General features: G+C 34.2%; 1 protein-coding gene across 8 annotated transcripts in view; it reads left to right on the top strand.

The window, feature by feature from the left end:
• The window catches only part of LOC117327417 (protein-methionine sulfoxide oxidase mical3b-like), a 57,130-nt gene extending 35,595 nt beyond the window's left edge, over window positions 1–21,535 (top strand). For 3 of the 8 annotated variants that reach the window (XM_033884370.1, XM_033884371.1, XM_033884372.1), the window contains exons 15-28: window positions 69–261; window positions 496–590; window positions 802–889; window positions 1,914–2,121; window positions 2,800–2,826; window positions 4,850–5,049; window positions 6,467–9,244; window positions 9,724–9,791; window positions 10,159–10,369; window positions 11,004–11,100; window positions 11,716–11,789; window positions 12,794–12,859; window positions 14,794–14,908; window positions 16,700–21,535. In XM_033884370.1, coding sequence (XP_033740261.1) covers window positions 69–261; window positions 496–590; window positions 802–889; window positions 1,914–2,121; window positions 2,800–2,826; window positions 4,850–5,049; window positions 6,467–9,244; window positions 9,724–9,791; window positions 10,159–10,369; window positions 11,004–11,100; window positions 11,716–11,789; window positions 12,794–12,859; window positions 14,794–14,908; window positions 16,700–16,817 — 4,338 coding nt within the window. In that variant the 3' untranslated portion in view covers window positions 16,818–21,535. Of the gene's footprint in view, window positions 1–68; window positions 262–495; window positions 591–801; window positions 890–1,913; window positions 2,122–2,310; window positions 2,329–2,494; window positions 2,501–2,799; window positions 2,827–4,849; window positions 5,050–6,466; window positions 9,245–9,723; window positions 9,792–10,158; window positions 10,370–11,003; window positions 11,101–11,715; window positions 11,790–12,793; window positions 12,860–14,793; window positions 14,909–16,699 lie in introns of all 8 variants that reach the window. The other 5 variants (XM_033884375.1, XM_033884374.1, XM_033884376.1 and 2 more) reach the window with 5 other exon arrangements.
• Window positions 21,536–23,240: the final 1,705 nt, after the last annotated feature.

The following is a 23,240-nucleotide window of genomic DNA, read 5'->3' as shown; positions in this document are numbered from 1 at the left end:
GATTAGGATGGAATGCAGAAAAGTTTAGGAAATAAGTGTTTATATCTGAGATTGTTTATATTCAACAGAAGCAGCCAGGTGTGTTACTAGCTGCCACCAAGGCTAGTGAGTTCTGTTACTTCTGTAAGAAGAGGGTGTATTTGATGGAGCGTATGAGTGCCGAGGGCATTTTCTTTCACCGCGAGTGTCTCAAATGTAGCTTCTGCTCTGCTGGTCTCCGACTCAGTAACTACAGCCACGAGCGCTCACACACTGGGGAAGGTAGGTTTCATATAGGGCCTCGTTGGTTTTAACTACACTTAGAAAAATCTTCTTGTGTTGTCGATAAAGTTAATAGGTTAGAAAAATCTTCTTGTGTTGTCGATAAAGTTAATAGGTTAAATAAGAACAGAAACAAATGTAAAAGAATGTCATATATGAAATTTCTTTGTTTAGATGTGTACTTTATCGTAGATGTTTCAGTACCTAATTATGTAAATTGGCTGTGTGTTACAGTGAAGTTCTACTGTTTCCGACATCAACGACCAGAATCTAGGGTACAAGTAAGGAGCCGGCGGAAGAGGTCTTGGCTCAAAGATGATAGTCTCAAGGTCAGTGATCATATCCCTTAAGTAGTTCGGGAGAATATTTTAGAAACATAATCATTTATGGGTTTGCTTTCTCTATCACTTAAAAGGAATTGTTTCAAGATGTTGTACAATGTATCACAGTTATTAATTGTTTATCTTTACTTATGTTTGTATAACTGGTGAAGTATTTTATGAATACACATATCAGTTCGAGTTGACTTTTTTTCAACAGGAAAACATTCCAAAGATTTCAATTGACACCAGTGACTCACCAACACCTCAGCGTACGAAAACTGATGGTTCTCCAAAGAAAGTACCAAGTAAGTTTGGAGGTTTTTAGCAAGTGAAGAATTTAGTAGTATCTCAGAGGAAATGATTTCTTAAATGCTGGGAAATAAATTCTGATTTAATTGCTTTGGTTTTACAATGGTGGAAAGTAAAGCCATTCATTGTTGTGGTCAATACTTAAATTCAGGACAACGGATGTGTAAAATGAGGCCGTTAAAAATCTTGTGAAATTGAAATTTTGCAAAGTCAGGGGATATTGAATGTAACAACAATTCAGTTGTATAGGTTGTCCTAGGTTTAGGGCAAGGTGCTAACATAGGGCTCATAACACCATAAAAGTTCAACCATAAAGGTAAATTGGAAATGCAGGGATTGATATTTAAATCTCAGGTCATAAAATGGTCCAATTATTTCTCTGGATCCATCCATGTAACCTTCACGTAAATGACCTGTTTAGCTAGGGAAGAAAGTTAATGAGGCCATAATTCATTTAAGTGACCGTAAAACTTCACAACTTGAGGTGTGATATTTCTTACTGGGATGACAAGAAATTTTGTTTGTTTCATGCTAAATAAATCTTGTCTGAAATTAGTGGATTGTTCTGTAAAATGTGATCTTTAATGGAACCAATAGAATTGGATGTAAAAGATTAATTTAACACTAGAATGGAGGTAAGATATTTAATTTCATAGTGGATTTTATGAAATGCATGGTGTGTAACATGAAGATTGTTAACAGATTTGCTTTGGTTTTGTTGTTCGTATGGATTGATTGAATACAGAATCCTAAAGGTGTCTGTTATATCAAGTTTTTCACATGTAGATATAAATGTTGAAATACATGTCTAAAGCTGATTTTATCAATGACATGAAAAGTTACTGACATAAATTAAAATATATAAATAGGTATTAATAAGAAAGGTGTGAATTTGTGATACAAAGTACTATTATAGAAGTTCTGTTCAGTGAGACCATCATGGTTTGAAGGGAAAAAAAGCAATTTCATTATTTTCCTTATGTTTTTTCTTGTCACCAAACATTTCATTTTATTTATTAGGTCCACTGTCTCCACCTTTGATGCCAGATGCAGATTTTGTGAAGGCCAAGAAAACACCAGAGAGGATAGAGTTCGAGAACAGCATTGATGGTCTGCAGGAGGAAGAGTCTGAGGAGGAGCTAACGGAACACAATCTCCGAGCCTCCATGTCCTCCGAAGCCATCCTCAGTGACGAAGAGGAGGAAAATATGTCAGACTCTGATCTCGAGTATGTATATAATGCTATAGTGATAGAAACAGGCCTGTTACATTACAAAGTAAGATAATTGCTTATTTCCTTTTATCTTGAACAATGTTGAGATGTTTATAAATTCCTGGTAACTATTTATTTTATATTTGTCCTATTTAAAGTTCTCTTGATTCGGATTTGAAAACAAAAGTTTTTTTGTTTGTTCAGACTTGATGTTTTTAAGATGTAAGTAGACCAAATCTTCTACTGATACCTAAATCTACTAGTAATATCCATTAATAACAAAATCTCCATGTTCCTATCCTATTATAAAAAGTATGAACTATGTTGACATGACCTTTTTCTTCTAGACTCTAAAATACATTCTTGTGTTCTATTTATTACCTCTCAGCTATCGGTATGTAAAATTCAGGATAACCAATCACTTATCTATCAATTCTTTTCATTCTCTTTCACCTTTGTGATTTTGTCTGTCGGAAGTCAATTTCATTAGTATTATAGTTGTAGTTTTATCCATCATAATATGATTAGTGTTTTAATTTTACATTTCACCTGATATACAACATATTCTGCTGCACATAGGAAGAATATGACCAAGTTCATTAAAAATGGCTGGTATCTGATGCATGTAACAGAGACTTGATTTCCATTTTTCAATCTCAGACTGTAACACAGGGACCTGACTTTTGATTTCAGAGACCTATATGAAATGCTGAGTGACTGGTAGGCACAAAATTGCCTTGCCTTAGTTACAATAGATGTTTGATTGTTTGTTGCATAAGTTATTAAGACAAATTAAAAGTGCCATTATTATACTAACTGCAGACAGACTAAACAAAAATCAAAAAACATATTGCCGGATAAATAAAAATTATAAAATGAAAGAAAGTGAGATAGTTAAATAAGTGATTTTTTTTTTCATTTCAATTTAGTCTCTTTAACTAGTTTCCTATTTATTACTTCACACTCTGACAGCTAATTTGTCCATTTTAAAATGAAGTTAATCTCACAAGAAATAATTCTAAATGTTGAGTTTGTCGACATGTGTTGTTATTGAGTTAACTTCATTGGAAAATTACCCATTGTTTTGATTGAAGTACATCAAAAATGTTAGTCAGTACTGGCTGTAGTACATGTATTACTTAAGTGATCAATCTTGACTGTTTCAGCCAATACTGAGGTTATTTATAGAATAAAATAGAATGAGTTCCTTCTTTGGTTTATTTACTGCTCTGCCACAGATCAGAGATGAAGAGTCTTGTCTGCAGTTATAACATACCTTGCATAAAAACTAAATCTGAATGATGACCCTGTTGCAGGATTCAAACTGGGCATTCAAATCTCATCCCAATTCAAATTAATAGATCTGTTACATAAAACTGGTCTGCTTTGATTTCAAATTGCTAATTTTAGGTTAAAGTACGTATTTTTAAATAACAAAGCGACCTATAATTAGTCTGGGTAATTTGTAATTTCTGAGTAAGTATCTAATTTTGTTTATTACAATTTTCAATAATGCTTGTACTCTTGTATAAGAGTTTCAGATGAAGTAATTGTAAGGCAGTGTATCATATATATATATATGCGAAAGTGACTTTGATGAGGGGATTAGGGCTGTCAGAGGACTAGAACTGTTTATATAGATCTTAAATTACATAAATAAATAATTTTGCATGTTAAATAAGAGAAGCATGCATTATTGAAGATTGTTTCACCTAGTTTTATGCAGGCATAATTAGTAAAAATATTTCATGATGTAATATTTCCAATATGACAGTTTTGGTAGAATTGTAAGATTTGTTTTGTTTCTGCTTTTAACTTCAAGTGCCTCCCCCCTGTTTGACCAGCTTAACTGTTACTGAAATCTGACTTCTATCAACTTACTCTTCATTGTCTCCTTTTGCATGGAACACTGTGCCAATGTTAGTCTAGATCTAGTTCCATTGTTTTAACAAATAGTTTTGATTTTGAAGCACTTCACAATCAATACATGTATTACCTTTGTAAGTATTTTTATGGAGATGAAAAATATGACAGAAGTGAGTTAAGATGGTATCTGTCACAGTATTTACACAGACTGCTGTCACAATTGTTTGAATAGTTAACATATTTATTGAAGTTTAAAGAAGTGGAAAATCCAGAAATGAGTTTTGTGCATGGTACCTGTAGTATTACTTTAGTATTGTACCCCCATATGGAGCATGTGTGTGTTACACAAAAGCCCAGAACACTGTGACTACATTAAGACACCAACATAGTCTTTATCTGTTAACTCATGGTAGCTTGGAATATTTTATTTGTTATTCTACTTGATAAATTGTATTATGTTTTTGAACAGTCAATTACCAAATTTTTATGATTCTGTGAAAACTCTTTGATAAATTCTGAGTACGTATGTAAGTCATAGTGTTTAATTAAACTGTTATGTAACTATTAAAATTGAAAGTAGCATACAGTATGTAACTACCATTGATAAAATATTAGTTAGTTTTGTCCAGAATAGCCCATCTTCTTGACAAAAATTTGATAACTGCTGAAGAAAAGTATGAAACGATCATAGAAAAATGAATGCTACTAAATCATATTTTTTTTCTTAAAGTCTTTGGAATACTTAATCAAATGATATGTTCACACTATGATTTATGAATATAATATAACAATATCATAATAAAAAATGCCACTTGTAGCTGGATGTGGAATAATATTTCTGAATTACCATTAGTTCATGTTGTGTTGTATTTTCAAGGTCGAGTGATGATGCCGAGCTAACAGAGGTGATGGAAGAAACATTTGGCCTCAAGAAGGATTTAACATTGGAGGAAGCTCTTGAGGTAGTGGAGACCCTCAAACGCAAGTCACACGAAAACCTTATTGATGCTGTTAATAATGAAGGCAAGGTCAAATACATGGACAGTGATGATGACGACGATACAGAGGTGGAGGGAGGTAAGTCTCCAGGAGTAATTTATTGAATTCAGAAATGTTCTAATTAGGAAGTTCTTAAGTTATATTTACATTCTGTGTTGCATTTGCCTATATGTCGTTAGTAAACCAAATTGTATTCATCAGAGTGTATACTACAATTTACAGTGACTCGGTCAGAGTAGGGATACAGTCCCAGGTGTTGCTGGTCAAAACAATATGGTCCCCAGTTACATTCGGCCAGGAGAGATTTCGAATGCTAGCATTGATCTACGTAAACCACCACAAAAAAAGCAACGCAAGTTATGAGAGTAAAATTTAATAATAGAAAAAATGAAGTTGACCGACTCGACACAAAATTATTATAAGCTCTATTCCTGATCTATAGGAAGTAATCAAATTGTCACTGTCATCACACAGGGGCTCGTTGTCGAATTGTCAGAAATGCTAGACACGACAACATTTAAAGTCCAGCCTTTTTAAAAAAAAATCTTGCGAAAAATCGGCAGTATCGACATGGTTTCTGGTTGTGTATGCATACTGAATTATAGTTATGTGGTTATTCACTGATGTCAAAGGCCTACCTTACTCCAAAATCGAGCCCCTGTGAAGTTGAACATCGTCTGCTAAGCTAGCGACACTGATGTGACCGGTTAGAATGGATTCTGTTTCTAATGAAATATCCTTGGAATCGTTTTCACCTACTGTCAAGACGACGTTCATTTAGAATTTAAGAGATGATATTCCTCTGAAAATAACGTAAATCCAGTCGATAGAAACATAAGTGTTTCCGAGGAATCGAGTCTGTCCTGTGCAGTACCCATTCAATGCCGCATCACTTCTAAATGTTAACTGTATATCATGCGCCGAAAAACGGCTTTATTTTTAAACAATCAGAAATTATGCAATTGTGAACAATTTGAAGATATCTATAAACGTTTATAAAATATAATATAAAGCCAAATTATGCAAAAAAACATTTCATGTGATTGCTATTGTTAACGACATGAGGGACTATATTATTCCTTCTGGAAATTTCGGCTGTTCCGGTATTTGAACTTGATGACGTCAGTGATAGGAGAAGCGGCAAATTTAAACGCGTCTTAAGCTACAGTAAATAAAATAAAATTATGAATGTAAATATAAGCATTGAACTGTTACCAAATGGTAGTATACAGTCGATATGAATACAATTTGGGTGACAGATAAATATTTCATGTCGCCCTAACGGGCGACATTCTATTTATCTGTCACCCAAATTGTATTCATATCGACTGTATACTACCATTTGGTAACAGTTCAATGCTTAAATACACTCCAGGTTGTACATAGTTGTTACTAGGTTGAACTGTAAGTTTACAGATACATGTACTAATTTTCTCTAATGGATTTTTGTTTTTTAAACCTAATTACCATGTGCTAAAAAATTTGTATGTTACAGACTCTGAATTTGAAACAGACCAAGAGGATGATGATACAGAGATGGAGGATGATGTATGGGAGGAGGCTGAAGTGGAACCAACACCTTCTGTTACACCCAACAAAAAACTTTCGCTCAACATCCCACCTCCAGACATTTCTAGTGTAGAATGCAAAGCACGACGAGCAAACTTCTTCACCACACCGCCGGAAGTGGTAAGGCTTGATCCATGGAAGATGTTTGGTATGGGAAAGACAAATGAAGACATCAATAAGAACCCTAAGTCTGAGGACTCTGAAGAAGTGATCACAACACAGCCTCATGCTGCAGCAGATATGATCCCCTCTGACACAGAGGCCACTGATCGTCAAATAAAGACAGAGATATTGGATGAGGATGAAAACAAAGAAAGACAAGAGGAAGTGGTGGCTGGGGCTGATGCTGATGACCAAAGGACTGATGAGGAATGTGATGAAGTCTTTGATTCTGATCATGAGGAGGATGGAGAAGAAGATGCTGATGATAAAGATGCATTGAAATATGAAATGGAGAAATTATTAGTTGACATTGACCATAAGTCTAGTGCTAGTGGTGAAAGTGTTCCTGACCTGCTGAAGACCGATGAGGAGGAAGCTCACTCGTCTTCAGCAGATGAGGAAGATGAAGCAGCAGGGATGGACATTGCTATGTTGGAGGACACAGAACAAGCTGTACTTAAGAGTGTACAACAAATGAGTGAGAATGGCTCGTCTTCCTCAGGACGTACCACGCTACAGGATGTGTTAAATAGTGTAGAGGGCATGAGAGCAGAGGATATTGAAGTTAATGTGCAGGATTTTACTAGAGTAGATGATAGGTTCATTACACGGACAAGAGGTGGTAGGAAAGGGGCTGTGAAAAAGAAGAAGCGCCCAACATATCGTGATTCTGTTGGGTCAGATTCCAGTTTTACTATCTCCACCCCTAGTCATTCTGGTAGGTCATCTGTGAGTTCTCTATCGTCTGAGCTGGATCATAATCAGACATATGTTAAAGATGAGGACAATGATGAAAAACCAGATGAGGATTTATTACGAGATTATCAGCTGACTCTTAGCCAAGTTTTGGGTGAGGAATACACTGACAGCACCACACCCAGAAACAATGTTGATGAAGATAATCTGGATGAAACTCTTAATGCAGAACAGGATGAATTCGAAAATTCATTTGTAGACAAAGACAAAAGTTTCTATGCAACACCTAATGCAAGTGCGAGTGATAAAAGTGCTAATATTAGTGACAAGTATTCATCTGCAAATGAGAATTCAACAGAGTTATCTCCTGATGCTGTGTGTAATAATAATATAACAAAAACGAACAGTGACGGTAGTGCTTGGCGTCCCCTCCCTCCCCTACCCCCTGTAGATAATGATGAAAATGTGAAATCCTCTTCCAAGTCACTTACAAAGCGTCAGAACAGTACCGAGTCTGGTGGTGACTCGGGAACGGAGCGACGTCCATCCACGGGGAGACAACTGCCTGATATTAGTAACCTCACCAGTAAAGTAGCTCAGCAAGGGTTTCAGAGCAAGTTCATGAAAAAGAAAATAGGTTCTCCTACCTCAACTATGACAAGTGGTGACAGTACAACTAGTGGAAAAGAGAGTTCTTCTAGTCCAGAAATGAAGTTCAAACACAGGTCAGTTTCTACAGATAGTTCTAGGAACAACTACACATCTTCTTCATCAGCGAGTGGCGATAAAGACAGAGTACCAAAATCTAAGGAGAAAAAGATGAGAGTGTCAGTAGATCATAGCAAACTACGGGCTGTCAGCAGCTACGAGGACAGTTCAAGTCAAAATGAAGAGGCAGGGGGCAGGAAAAAGAAAATTGGTATAGATTCAAGACTGAAAAATCAGATGAAGGAAGAGATAAACAAACCACGTGTGAGTGTAGGAGAGCACATGGTGGATGACATTCCATTTGCAGATGACAGCGAAGAAGATCCACACTATGACAATTTCTACACACCAGCTACCTCTGTAAAGAGTAAGCCAGCCCCAGCCTTGAAACGTCCAAGTCCGCAACGTGACATTAGAAAACGATTACTGCCTATGCCTCCCAATCAAGGGGAGAGCACTCCAGCTGTGCCAACGATTGATCACATACGACAACTCAAGCGCACAGATATGGACAAGGCACGTGAAAAGGCTCGAGAGAAGGCAAGACTGAAAAGTGATGAGGAGTTAGGGTTAGCAAACATGGGCTATACCCCAGTAGCGGGTCATAAAGGTCATCGGTATCATCGTGGCAACAGCACCACCCCTAGCACTAGTGATCAGGTCTTCTCAGACAGTGATGATAATCATAAGTCAAAAGTGCTGCATTCTACTCCAAATGGTGAGGTAGTCCAACTACCAAAGTTTTCCAAAGGAAAAAAGAATGAAAATTTAGACAACAGTACCAATGGTAAAAGTTCGGATAGGTCAGATACTGAAACCAAATCAACAAACAAGAAACGCAAATCACTTCTTCAGATGTTAAGGCCAGGCAAGGAAAAAAACAAAGATTTTAAGGACAAAAGGTCTTCATCAAATGATACTCTTGATGAAAAAACTGAAAAGAAAGTGAAAAAGACACTTAAATCTGATAAAAAGAAGAAAAAACCTCATAAATCTGAAGGGGATGCTTTAGACAAGGGCCTGAGTGAGGGCATGCAGGACTTAAAGATTGTGGGGTCCATGTTTGGACAAAAGGGGACTCCTACAGGACGACGCCCGGGCCATGCTGTCCGAAGGACTGTGGCTCCAAGGGCTGATTGTAAGTAATCTTGGGACATTTTGATATCAGAACTTCTCAGGTTAACATTTTATTATTTGTTGTATACTTATTACATTTTTAATTTTTTCCCCCTCAAAATGAAATCCTGTGTGTAAATATTTGATTGAAATGTTGATTATTTTGAGTAGATGTACATAATCATGTAAACTATAAAGATTGAAGATATATTTTCATTAGGCCAACCTTGCATTGTTACATCATTATTGCATTATTACTAGGATGAATTGATGTACTTTATCTGAAGAAATATTTCATCATTACAATATATACACTATATTTCATATACCCTGTTAAGCATACAAAAATGTTCACATGGTTTTGTTCTGTTTAAGTCACATTCAACTTGAAATTATAATTCCTATTATATTTTCCTTTGTCAATGCAAGATGACACATTTTATCAAAAATAATATGTCAATGGATATACAAAATATACATTCATCAATATTAATGTTTCAGTGGAAGAGTTTTCTGATTCTGATGAAAGTCACGTGTCTGTTGAAACCACACTGTCTAGGCGATCAAGGGTAAGTGAAGCTTGTTATTATTAATAAAAATTAAGGAATATTGTGACTGCCACTATTTGTATTGTGAGATGGAGCTTTTTCAAACTTTCCACAGTAGAATGGAATAAGGTTGATTTAATTTCTCAAATCTGTTACAAAGTAATTATTTAAGTAAGACTAAAATGAAATCAATGAATCTGAAATATTGATTTTCATATTTATTTAATGCATGAATTTACCACAGAAAAACAGATACATGTATATCTTATATTACAATGTCCAGTTTTGATGAAGAGATAAGTTATTGATTTGATGACCATATTCTTAAGATATTCTTCACATACCTAGATATATTATATTGACTAATAGACTTCCAATATTGTTTCAGGACCGAAGGACGATGTCAGAAGACGAGGTAAATGTGAAGATTGCCCGTCGTGTACAGTCAGCTGCAAAAAAACAGCTGAAGCAGCGTGAACAGAAGCGCCTGAGGATGGCCCAGGAGATCCAAAGACAGCTTGAGGAAGTGGATGTCAAACAGAGGGAGCTAGAGGAGCGGGGTGTCTCTATAGAGAAGGCTCTTCGAGGGGATGGGCCAGGTAATTAGCACCTGATCAATCCTGAAAGTACACTGTGTTCGTTTATGCATTTAACGTATGAATTGTATATTACCATTGTATTATCAAATGTCTTATTGTGGCATGTTCTTGTTAGATAGAGCACTATATCAAATAAGTCTAATCTGAGGAGTAAAGTTTATAGTGGAGAGATACAAACATAGAGATCAAGCAAATGAGTTATCTAGACGTATGATTACCCGAGTAATTATATACTTAGATCAAACAAATGAGTTATCTAGACGTATGATTACCCGAGTAATTATATACTTAGATCAAACAAATGAGTTATCTAGACGTATGATTACCCGAGTAATTATGTACTTAGATCAAACAAATGAGTTATCTAGATGTATGATTACCCGAGTAATTATATACTTAGATCAAACAAATGAGTTATCTAGATGTATGATTACCCGAGTAATTATATACTTGGATCAAACAAATGAGTTACCTAGATGTATGATTACCCGAGTAATTATATACTTGGATCAAACAAATGAGTTATCTAGATGTATGATTACCCAAGTAATTATATACTTAGATCAAACAAATGAGTTATCTAGATGTATGATTACCCGAGTAATTATATACATGTACTTGACTTGTTTTCTAGATGCCGAACGAGAAGAGAAGGAATTGATGCAGGAATGGTTTAATTTGGTGTACGAAAAGAATGCACTAGTCCGATATGAATCTGAATTGATGGTCAAGTAAGTACAGCTGAGCTCATTAAATTATGGAGTGGGGTATTGAAAAGCTTTGGGGAAATTTTATCAGAATATAGATATATAATGAATATTTTTAGTGTTTTTGCAAAGGGACCATTAAGTCCAAAAGTCCCATCAATCTTTAAATATTGAAATTGAAGATGGCTGTTCTTTCACAATTGTAAGAAGATGTATTAAATATTTATGATAAGCTCTAACAGAGGATTCTTAGTCCCATAGTTTTTCCATCACCTTTTATTTTGATTGTGTCCTTGAACAAGACACTTTACCCTTATTTCTATGGATGGCATACAATGGACCTTGTATGTTATTCAATGAGGTAGCCACCAGCTACTACCTTGAGACTGCCTCAAAAATAACCCTGGTTGTTCAAAAGGCAAGAAAATGTAAATAAAAAATAAAGTAAAAGAAAACCCAAACAAATCAGATTGGGGCACAGTTGATGGCATCAAAGATACTAGGCAAAGAAATGAAAACATAAATAGAAAATTTACTTATAATACATTTGCTATAGAAGAGCGACCAAAAGCAGTTTTTGTTCAACTTATAAAATGGTCTTGGTTAACATCACTTTATATGAGTACCTTTCACTTTCAGTGCACAATATATGGAACTTGAGGACAGGCATGGTCGATTAGAACAGAGACTCAGAGAGAGAATGGCAATGGACAGTAAGTGTAGTCCAGGACAGTGGGGCAGTAGAGGGAGACCAGAGATTGAATAGGTTTCTTTAAAGAGGGGAAAAGATGACCACAGAGTTTTAGATTTTACTGGGATATTTTAATTGATTTGTCTACTGATGGTTTCCTTTTGGGTGTGGAATTCAGGCTAAAAAATATTATTTAGAATGGGGATGTACCTGGAAGATTTGGTACAAAGTGACTAGATGTTAATGAGACAACACACATGGAAATGGTTTGTACCAATTAGATCTAGTACGTGTTGCTTGATTTCTTGCTTAAAAACTTGCAAGTTGTGTGATTGATGTTAGAATTTATATGTTATCTTCATCATAAGACATTTTCATTTCATTCATCATGATAATACAAATGTATGAGCATTTGAAAGCTTTTGCTATATGGCTTAAGAGGCTGTTTGTCCAGATATACATCCTTCAGCTTTATGGACATTTGAGCAGTTTAGAGATTGAACTATATATGATTTGGAAGTGTGTGATTTGTGTAGATGTAGAACATACCATGTCATCTGATTGTATGTTGCATGTGTCATTGACCTAGAATAGCTATTGTATTCCATGTGAGGAATATCATGTTTGTCTTGGATTTCCCCGACCCTCTGTATTTAAGTTACCAAGAGCTTTCCTTAATCCTTCATAAACTGGTAAAATTTAAAGTACATTAATTTTGTATCATGAAAAACTCTCATTAGAATTAGGTTTTATGAAACTGTTTTGTTTCTCCCCAAACATTCTACTTAATGATATTAGTCACTGATGAAAATTTTCTGTTAACTAGGTAATAAGAAAAAGTTAAGTCATTATCAGGTTTGTTCTTTTCACAAAATTTACTTATTTATGAAATCATTTGACTTTAAAGTTTTGAAATTATCATTTGTATTCTTTGCAAATATATTCTTGTAAAATGAAGTAAATTCTTAGCTGGCATTAAGAAGTAGTTTCAGTTTTTTTTTTTGACAATTTGGCGGGATTTTTCAGACTTTTTGCTTTACGATGTTGGAGAGCGGAGCCTATCTGAGATGTTTCGAGATTTTGCTATATTAGGTATCCCAGCACTGTTTTTGTGTAGCCATGTGTGTGGTGGTCCTAGTTTCGTGTTAACATGTCAGTGGTTATCTCCCCTCCATCATGAGTTACTTCCTGTCTTTAACACCTAACAAATTGTATTTTCACTTGATCTTGTATAACGATCACAAGTTTTCCCCGTATACATCTGTGTGAGACCTCCCTTCTGGATACAATGACCTTGGATCCACCTTTGTAGTATCTGGCTCCAAATTCAGCATTTTCTTCAAGTAATGAAAAATATATACATGTAGTACCTGCCATAATGACAGTTGTGCACATAAATATCATGGAATCAAATTTGGGGTCAGATAATACTTTCAAAACTTAATTTTAAGAATAATACGTGTATATACAAACTTCTTTAAAACTGGAAAAAAAAAAAAAGTTATTAATATATAACTTTAAATATTTTCTATTTGGTGTATTGCATTAGGTGGCTGTCTTGGTAGCCAGGACTGGGATTAGTATTAGGAAATATGTACATATTTATCATTTATATAATTAAGGATTTAATAACACAGTCATATTTAGTTTTGGATAATTGGTATGGTAAATCTTTGTTTAACCAAGCAAATCACAAAAAACTATTATTTTAGGAATTGCTGGTGACTTGTCATAAATTTTACTTTTAAAACTTCAACAATGATGTAAATGCTTTATTTATAGCTATGATATATTCCATTTCAAATTATGTAGATTCCAAATTAGGGATATTGTGATATAAAGTTGTTTCTCAGTATGTACATGTATGTCGATTAAGATAGTTTCCACGCTAAAAGTTGCTTGGTTGAACAAGATGTCAATGGGGAGTACATTCATTAAATTAACATAGAAATCATTTCTTACTCAACATTTACTCAGAAAAGTAATTTATCTTGATTAGAAGAGCTCTAAAATGTTGTTATTAGGTATACAAAATATTGTGTTTCATTTAATTCATTGACAAAATATTTTAAACATTCAATATCTCAATCATTATCATGCTTATCATTCCTTTCATTCATATCATTTTACACTGGAAAACTGTTGTTGTTTGCGTAATTATGGAGATTTTGCCCATGTGCTAGCTAGATGTTTAATATAAGCATGCTACCTTGTCGGGTCAAACTATCAAACAGTGTACTTCACTGCAAAATTTGTTTTTTGGTTTTATTTATTTTTTGGTGAAAGGGAATTTTGATTTTTAGTACAAAAGCAATCATGGTTTCGGAATATTCTACCTGTTATCTGTGACCACTGATCCACTAGCTATATATAGCTAGTACTGGTAGATTTTATGACTGAAGACAATACACACTGTCAGGTACATGAGATTGTATTGATATTCATCTTATGGAGTGGTTAAAATAAAGAGGGCTGCATTCCTGTTCATTCAATGAAAAACAACATAAAAAGGGAAGAAAAACAAATTCTACAGTAATTCTAGCCCGAGTTTTCTCTGGCCCTGTCACCATGTCTGGACCAGACATGGTGACAGGGCCAGAGAAAACTTGGGCTATAGTAATTCAAATTGTAATAATAAAAAATAAAATACACCATGTCTTGAAAGATGTGTACTGCTACATTGTATACGGGAAGTTGAAAATATGAAGCATTAGAAAATCAACTTTAATTGGTTTGGATATATGATGACTCGTTCAAAATGTTAAATCTGTTGAGAAAAGGAATGGAGATTTCCTTAGTATCTGATCCTGTTTATCGTGTAGGTGTTCTGAGAGCTGGTCACGGTATAATAGGTTTGGGCTGTACTGTTTGAGTTTAGTCCCTTAACAAAGTAGCATGTGGCTGTGTTGTAGACTTGTCCCTCTGATTACCTACTAGCTCACAGTCTCTCAATATTGGGTACATAGGCCTCTGTATTTCAGTAATCTGCATGCCCTATAACCCAGAACAACGCCATTCACTTTCAGATATAGTTAAAACCCAGGAACAAGCTGCAGAGGAGAAGCGAATTCTGGACGAACTTCTCCAAGTCGTGGAGGAACGCAACAATCTTGTCGCCATGTTGGAGGAGGACAGACTCAGGTAGAATGATGATCACCTATACAGGTGTGACCTACTCGTTAAGGTGTTATTAGTATCCAGATTTGCATATTCTGACTGGTCCGCTGGTACCATTGCTAAGGTGTGAGATTTGCTCAAAAGAATGTTGGTTTGGTGTTGAAGTTTGGCTTTTAGAAGTGTGACCTGCGCTTTGTTCATCAGGATGGAAACATTAATGAGTTTAATTAGTGAGAGTAAATCCTGGATTATCTTGAAGGTAAATCATTTGTGTGGTTTAGGTAATGTGTATTGTGTTTTACTCCTTAATAGACAATGTTATTCCTCTAAGTTCAGTTGTTTTAAACTCTGACCCATTTGTCTTATTGACTGTAAGCTGTATAGTGTTTGCAGCCACCTGTACCCTTGTCCTCTCAAGTTTACCCTAAAAGAAAACGAAGGAAACAATTTCAGTATTTCGGTTATTTATGGTATGAAATACTTAGAATATATAAGACAGACTAATTTTAATTCATAATTGTCATATTTTTTAAATAAATCATGGAAATAAGGTATGATGTTTACCAAATATTGCTTCAGGCAAAGGAATACTAATATAGGTATATCATGCTTTAGGTGTTCAGGATTTTGATTGGCATATTTGGTTTTCCACAGATTAACTTGTTCATTTTCTTATATGCTTTCTATTAGTAAGGTCCAAAAAGAGAGACATTCTTCTAGATTAATTTCTTATCCACAAAAGTTGTGTCACCAGATTTCATAGTTTTCCCCATACTTCCCTAGCACCCAGAGTGTAAATGCCTGAAGGAATGTTATTCCTACCCATTGGAAAGAGGTTACGTTTTTGTAAAACCTCGCTCATATCACCGACATGCTTTACATACAAAGGCATGCCTTGTTGCAGAATGTGATTTTGCATGGGGAGTGGAGTGTTTGCATGATTGCAATGAGATTAAAATTGAGCATGTCAGAAAATAATGAATGCCATTTTGTGCTGTCAAATCAAAAAAGGTTAAATATGTGGTATATAACATTTGTATGATGTGCTTGGTATCTGTTAGAGGTGAGAGTGTTCCTTATAAAGTTTCAATAGAACACAGTTTATAATGATACAGTGAGATTTAACACCCAGAACTGCTGATAACCTTTATACAAAGTTCAATAATTATTGAAAGAACCTCAGTGTAGGTTGTGTTTCTTTGTTACAAGGTCAAGATTATCTCCCAAATCTTGCAAGCAACTTAATTTCTTAAGGGATTTTGATCAAACTATGCACAAAGGTCATGCATGAGAACACCTGATGAGATTGTGTTTCAAGGTTCTAAAGTCAAGGTTACCGTTACTATTTTTGTGAAACCTCCTCTTGTCATGTTTGACAGTCCTCATTCGATGAATAATGGTAAATATATTAGAAAAAAAAAAATATTGAAATTCCCATCTTATAATACTTTTGAGTAAGAATGGCTGACACCTGCCTTTGAAAAAATCAACATTTGTTTTGTCTGTCATTCCAAAGGTATTTTACATGAAAACACTTGAGAGCATTAAGATACATGTGTATGTGTATTTAATCTAATAACATTTGAATGTAAATTTTAAATATAAACATGGCTTACGGTATTCCTAAATTGTGTTGAAATGTTTTTCGTACAGTATGGGGTGGATAATAATAGCTTTTTTGTTAACCAAATGTTTGTAAGTAATATTTAATGTCAAGTTTTGTTGGTGAAATTTGAACAAGGAACAGGCATCAGCATTGATGTAATATTCTTACAACAATATCCCAAATTATTAACTTGATTTCTTTGTTTATAGAGAGCGAGAAGAAGACAGCGAGCTCCAGTCCATGATGCAGAACAAAGGCTTTAATCTCAGTCCCCTTGACAGTACCCGCAAGCTACGTGACTCTCAAGGATTCCCGTTGTCCTGCTAGCATACCTTAACCATCAGAGTATGCTACAACACTGCAAGCCAACACTGAAACATGTTGTAGAAGATCTCGGATACATACATGTGTCATTATTAGAAACATTGGATAATATCAGTGAAAACAAGTTTTTTTGACTGTGTTTTCATCTCCAAAGGTTGCTTTTCTGGAAAAGACAGAGTTAGTCCAGTCAAACAAGCAGCAATATGTCACAGCTGTCAACATTTTTCAAAGAATTCTCAGAGTGCTATGCTATGAATGACAAGAAACAGATTTCACAAGGACATTCTTGTGCTTAACAAATACCAAAAGTGATATAAAATTTACACACCTCACTTGTATAATGTTATTTTAAACTAGCCATGCGCTACAGACGAGACTTGGGGACAATGCCTTTATAAGTAGCACTGTTGCAATGAATGCTATGTGTGAGACTACAGTAAACTTGTATCTACAAGTGACTGAACTAGTTCTGTGGAGTCTGGTAGACTTCAGGGAGAAATGTGCAATCAACATATTAATCATTTGTGTATATTCCTCACATGGGAACATCATGTGTCGGTAAACTGATATCCAGTTGTAGTTAAATGTTTTGATATGTATTTTGTTATGTGTAACCCCTCAATACATCAGATAAAAGTCTATATCAACGTTAAAATCACAGGGAACGATAGTGAATTACCAACCTAAACATAATAAGTAAATACGGTTTATTTAATGTGAAGGTTTATAATTGAATTATTCGCTACTGTTCCCTGTGTTAAAAATCCAGCCAAATGAGTTATGATCACTACTAACTGTGACTGCAATATTCTTACCATTTCAAATATCAACAAAATGGCACAAAATATAACTCATTAGATGCAATTTTTATGTTATAGCAAAAATACATTTTCAAGTTTTATTTTACCAATATCCTTTTAAATGTTAATTTCTTCCGTATTTGTTCATGCCTTGTAAATGTTAAAGGGCTGTAACTTTCAGCTACTCTGTAGCTCTCAATACAACTAAAATTTGCTTCTATATTTTCGATCTTTTACTGATTATATTTGATAATTCAGTTAAGATGTGGTACAATACAATTTGGGAAACTATTTGAAATCTCCAAGAAATGGTAATAATTTATTGAGTCAGGAAGGGGCATTTCTCATTTGTGCTGTCTAGGAGAACAAGAAAATGTTTATACAAAGGTTGAATCAGGAATATACCCGGTAAAGGAGCATTACATTCTCATCACTAGAAAGGACCAACTACCCAAGTAGCAAATAATTATGGAAATGGGCAGTTTTTTTCAGTAATGGTAATGTGAAAACATATTAGATATTTAAAAACTAATCATTGGAAAAATATATTATATACTTGGTAATATTGTCAGAATACACCTTCAGTTATCATAACAAGAGACAGGTGTTTACAAACATGTCTGAGGATATGATAGAGATATCCTTGCTGTTGTATGCGTGATATTATTTATGCAATGTTTTGACTTTTCTTTCTGCCTTTAATATGCTACAATAAGCCTATTATTTATGTGATTGTTTCCTGGTATGCATTGTTCTGTGATCTGTGACATTAAGAAATATCTTGTAGGAGTGCTGATGTATCTAGGATTTTGTAGGTTTAACTTGGAAACAGATATAAAATTACTTGATGGAAAAGAAAGTTTCCTCTCCAAATATCTCTATATTATATATTTGTTGTGCCTGCTGTTTTATCGTTATTGGCATCAGTACCTATTGATAATCGTATATAACTGGGGAGAAGATAGTTTTCTTTTTAAAGTCAAGAGCATTCACAAATAGCAGGGATTCAATTTTTAGTGTGAATTGATTTTCCTTATGATTACTAAGACATCTTGAAATTTAGATGTCGATTAAGGTAGATGTATAAATATCAAAATTTTAAACAATATTTAATGTTTGAAGATTTTCTTTGATATAAATTTTGTTTTTATTGATGTGGTGCTTATCAGCTTTAAACAAAATTTCCTGCAAGTGTAGTTTAACTGCTTATATACAGTTGTCACAGTTCTTTAACTTCCGATACAAAAGATGGATTCTCCCTGGCATGCACGATCTGTACTGTAACTGTTCAGTAAGAAAATCTTGTAATTCTGTGCTTTTGATATTGATCAGAACTGCTATTGATGTTTTTGGTGTACTTTTTTGGGGCTAATTTTTATTAGGATTTGTTATAAAGACATGTGTTAGGTTTTGTACAGTCTGTGATGGCATATGTACATTCCTTGTCAAAGTAACAATACCTATATTGTGTATCAAATTCATTGCCAAGTTCATCACAGAGGTGATTTATTTTGTTGTCACCATGGTGACTTATTATAGTATCACCATGATGGTGACTTAATTAAGTCAGCACATCATATTTTGTTGAAGAGAAAGCCTGTGTTGGCATACATTTGTACAAACTAATCCTAAATGAGACCCAGTATAAATGACAGTATGTATTTGTTTGAGGTATATATGTCCTTGTTGAATTCCAACATAGGTATTCCTATGATATGTACAGTACTGTTGAAATTCAACTTGGATATAAAATTGACACATTGTAATATACTGACGTGTAAGAAAGCTGATCGTCATTACTATAGACTCACAAATATATATTATCCAGGCACTGACGTCATATATACTTCATTATTTTGTCATCATGGAGACTGGATGAGCTATTTGTATCAGGCGAGTGATTGGCTAATATTTGGTGCGGAATATAATGGAACATGTTAAATACATTTGATAGAGTAAGTGTATCTAATACCAGTCCTGCCATAGCATCTTTAAACTTATCACAGGAACTAAGTTAAGGATTGTTGCCTTACTTAAATGCACAGGGAATTGGCACAAATTCGCAATACAAGGTCCATGCATATGTAATCATGTACTTGTAATGCATACACATTTAGACCACGAATTGTCAATTTGGGCCAAATACCTGTAGTTGATAACAGAACCTTCATTTTCTCTCTTTTTTTTTGTAAATTAATACAATTAATGCATTATGATACATAAACTGAATAGCTATTAAGTTTCAAAAAGGATTCATAGACATGTTAAAAAATGTTGATAGTTATTGGAAGTTTATAGATATTCACTACACTTTGTGTGGAAGGCACTTTCTAGGGAGGGTTCATTATTCCTGTTTATGTAAACAGGTCCACATTTGTTATTATCTGCATTGATAGTGGTTCTAGAGGCCAAATATAAATTGTGCAGTTCAGTACCTACTTGCTTCAGATCTTATAAAAACATTTTGCCTTCCCTGTATTAATACATTAACTGTTTTTTCTTCTAGATATATTTATTGTTGAATGAGTTGTATTGAGCCAATGAATGCAAGTGTTAACTGAGAGAAATATGTAAAGAGAGGGAGAAAGAAATGTAGCGGGGTATCAGTGAGATAAGACAGACTGGGTGAGGGAGGAGAGGTGAAATCTGATCAAAGGTGAAAATATGTTTTATTTATCTTGTTCACTGGTACATATGTATAAAATGTTGTCTAAACACAGAGACTTGGGGACAAATTTCCAGCCCACACTCCATTATGTATATATATATACGGTGTATATATATATACTATAATAATACATGTATATATGGACATTGGGTTGGGAATTTGAGCCAAGTCCCTGTGTGTCTAAAGGAAGATACATGTATTTAAAGTTACATTGAGGCTTATTGTACTCACCTATGATTCATCATACTGTGAAAAAAGTTATGCTGTTGAGAATTTCCAGTTTTAGAGTCTAAAAGTAGCAATTTTAATTTAATCAAATATTAAGGAAGTTACCTGTTTTACTAAAAAAAACATTTAACATGTTTAGTGTTTTTAATAGAGAAAATTTCATTTTCAGGTATATATTTAGTACATATCTGTAGAGTTTTGATGCCATTTAGTATATTATAAACACTTCTATATCTGTTATGAAGTTCAAAAAGTGAATACGTATCAAGAAATACAAATTGGTGTTTTTAGTGAGTTTTGATCTTTGAATGAAGAATTTATGTTTTTCTTTTCTGAATTTCATTGAAGGGTACAAATATTTTGCCAGTCATTTTGTATACACAAAAAAATAATAGTTATCCTCAAAAACTGACTATTCTTCACAAATCTTGCAATATGAAAATAAGAAAAGTTCACAATGATACTTTCATTATCAACAGTATCAAGTTTTGTACAAATTCAGTTAATTCAATCTTTTACACATATCTTAAAATATTTTGTAATGAAATATGTTTGATTCACAAGAAATGGTACATAGACTATTGACTTGATAAATTGTATCATAGTTAATGGAACTTGCATCATTTAAAAGAAGTTTTGTGTGTCGTAAAGAGAAGCAGAAAGACAGAAATCCATTTAAGCAACACTTTGTACATACCCATATGTTAAGGTACCTGTTTGAAAAGTTGTTCAAAAAGTTCTTGTGAATGTTTTTGTCCTATAATCTTGTAAAGGTAAAACCTGTGATTTCTCCAAATCCAAAAAATCTGCTTTGTATTTCACTGTGTTTGAGGATCTTGTTTAAGCATTAAATCTCATCTAGTCATTTTCATGCTGCAAAAGATTGTACTGTATTGCAACAACCCTGCACTGAAAATTGTTTTGTATGTGTAGCTTGTCGGATATACAAGAGTAAATTTACACCACAGACTATCTTCCAGGGGTTGTGACATCTGGCTAATAAATATTACCTACAGCTAAACAACTCCTTTTCTTTGTTTTATTTTTGTACTTAATATTAAGAAAAAAACATGAGACAGGAAATGTGTACAGAATGTGGAAGTGAAAAACACTTTGGTAATACATGTATAATTACTTAATTCTAGAGTAGCAAACAGTTTAAATTTTAGAACAAAGTCGCATTGAGAAATATATATTAATAAGGTCACTAAAAATTGATATAATAAAGCACTTAACAGCAGTTTTATTATTCGAAAGGACCTTAAATAAATGGTATGGACATCAGTTTTGTATTTGCAGTCAGTTAAAGTGATCTTTTTCAGACTGAAGGAATTTCCTTTAGGAAATGGTATGGAGTTCGATTTTGATAGATCAATGGGGAACTCCAATTATTTGTAGATTTTTAGCTCACTTGCCCAAAAGGCAAATGAGTTTTGATAACCAGAGACACAGGTTCATGATATTGGACTAGTAGTATACTAGGATGAAGGACTTAGCAACCTTGTCTATTTTCAAGGTCGAAGGTTCAAAGGAATATTAAAATGACTTGTTCCCATTAAATCAAGAGACCTAAGGTCATGGTATATGTCGAGTATTGTGCTGGAATGAAGGACTACCAAGCTTGTCCATATTAATGACAATAAACTGCTTTCAAAGTCGAGGATCAAATGTGTTAAAATATTGAAACAACTTCTTTTCAAGTACCAAGAGGTACAGGGTCATTCTAGTTGGCCAGTAACATGCCGAGATGAAGGGGTAGATAATTTGTTCAAATAAATGATGATGACCTTTGGAGTTAAAAGGTCAGTTGTGATCTAAATGTCAACAGACCCAGGGTCATGATATAACGCCAGTAGCATGGTATGATGAAGGGCTACAAAGTGTTTTTTAGATAAATCAAATTGACCTTTAATAACCTTCTTTTAAGGTCAAAGGTCAGATGTGTTCCTAAAATATATTTTCACAACTTTTCCCATTAATCAAAGAGACACAGTGTCATGATTTAAAGCCAGCAGTGGAAGGGCTACCAAGTTTCTTTTGCTTTTTTCAAGGTACATATGTACATCACATGCGAATCTTGAAACAATATTTTCTCAATATAATCTTTAAATTACTTCCTATTAGTGTCTAAAAGGCCATTATGTTTTTCTGATCAGACCCTTAAATTGTATTGGCACATCTACAGATCAAGGGGAATCTACTTATCTCAATCTACCTTATTTCAATTGTGGAAATCCAAGATGTCATTTCGTTTTCCACATCAGACTAAAATTGAAGCGGCTCAACTTTATGGACAAAGGGGAATCTACACACAAGTTTCTAAAATACTTCAGTACTTCTGAAGATATAAAGATAACAAATTTTCATTGACAAAATCCAAGATGGCTGTCTGTCAGCCTTTTTGTCATCCCTATATTAATTTTGTCCATCTGTCCATCCATCCATCTGTCATGCTTCATTTCCATGTGATAACTACAACAAACATTAACAGATACATGTATTCTCCAACATGGTAACAATTGGGTTTGATTGCCACTCTTGCTGGACTTTGTTTGATGAACTAATATTAACGGCCCCGTGATTTACTAAAAACGTTGTTTTCTGCAATTTCCTTGCAATAACTGCAACAAATGTTAACAGATTTGCTCCGGCATACTGCCGAAGACACCCACCAGTACACCCCATCTGGTCCCATTATACTGACAACAGGTCAACCATTCGTCCCATCCT

This window comes from Pecten maximus, chromosome 5 (assembly GCF_902652985.1).
Source record: "Pecten maximus chromosome 5, xPecMax1.1, whole genome shotgun sequence".
NCBI lineage: Eukaryota > Metazoa > Mollusca > Bivalvia > Pectinida > Pectinidae > Pecten > Pecten maximus.
Note: the sequence above shows the minus strand (reverse complement) of the source record. Positions and strands in the feature narration are given on the sequence as shown.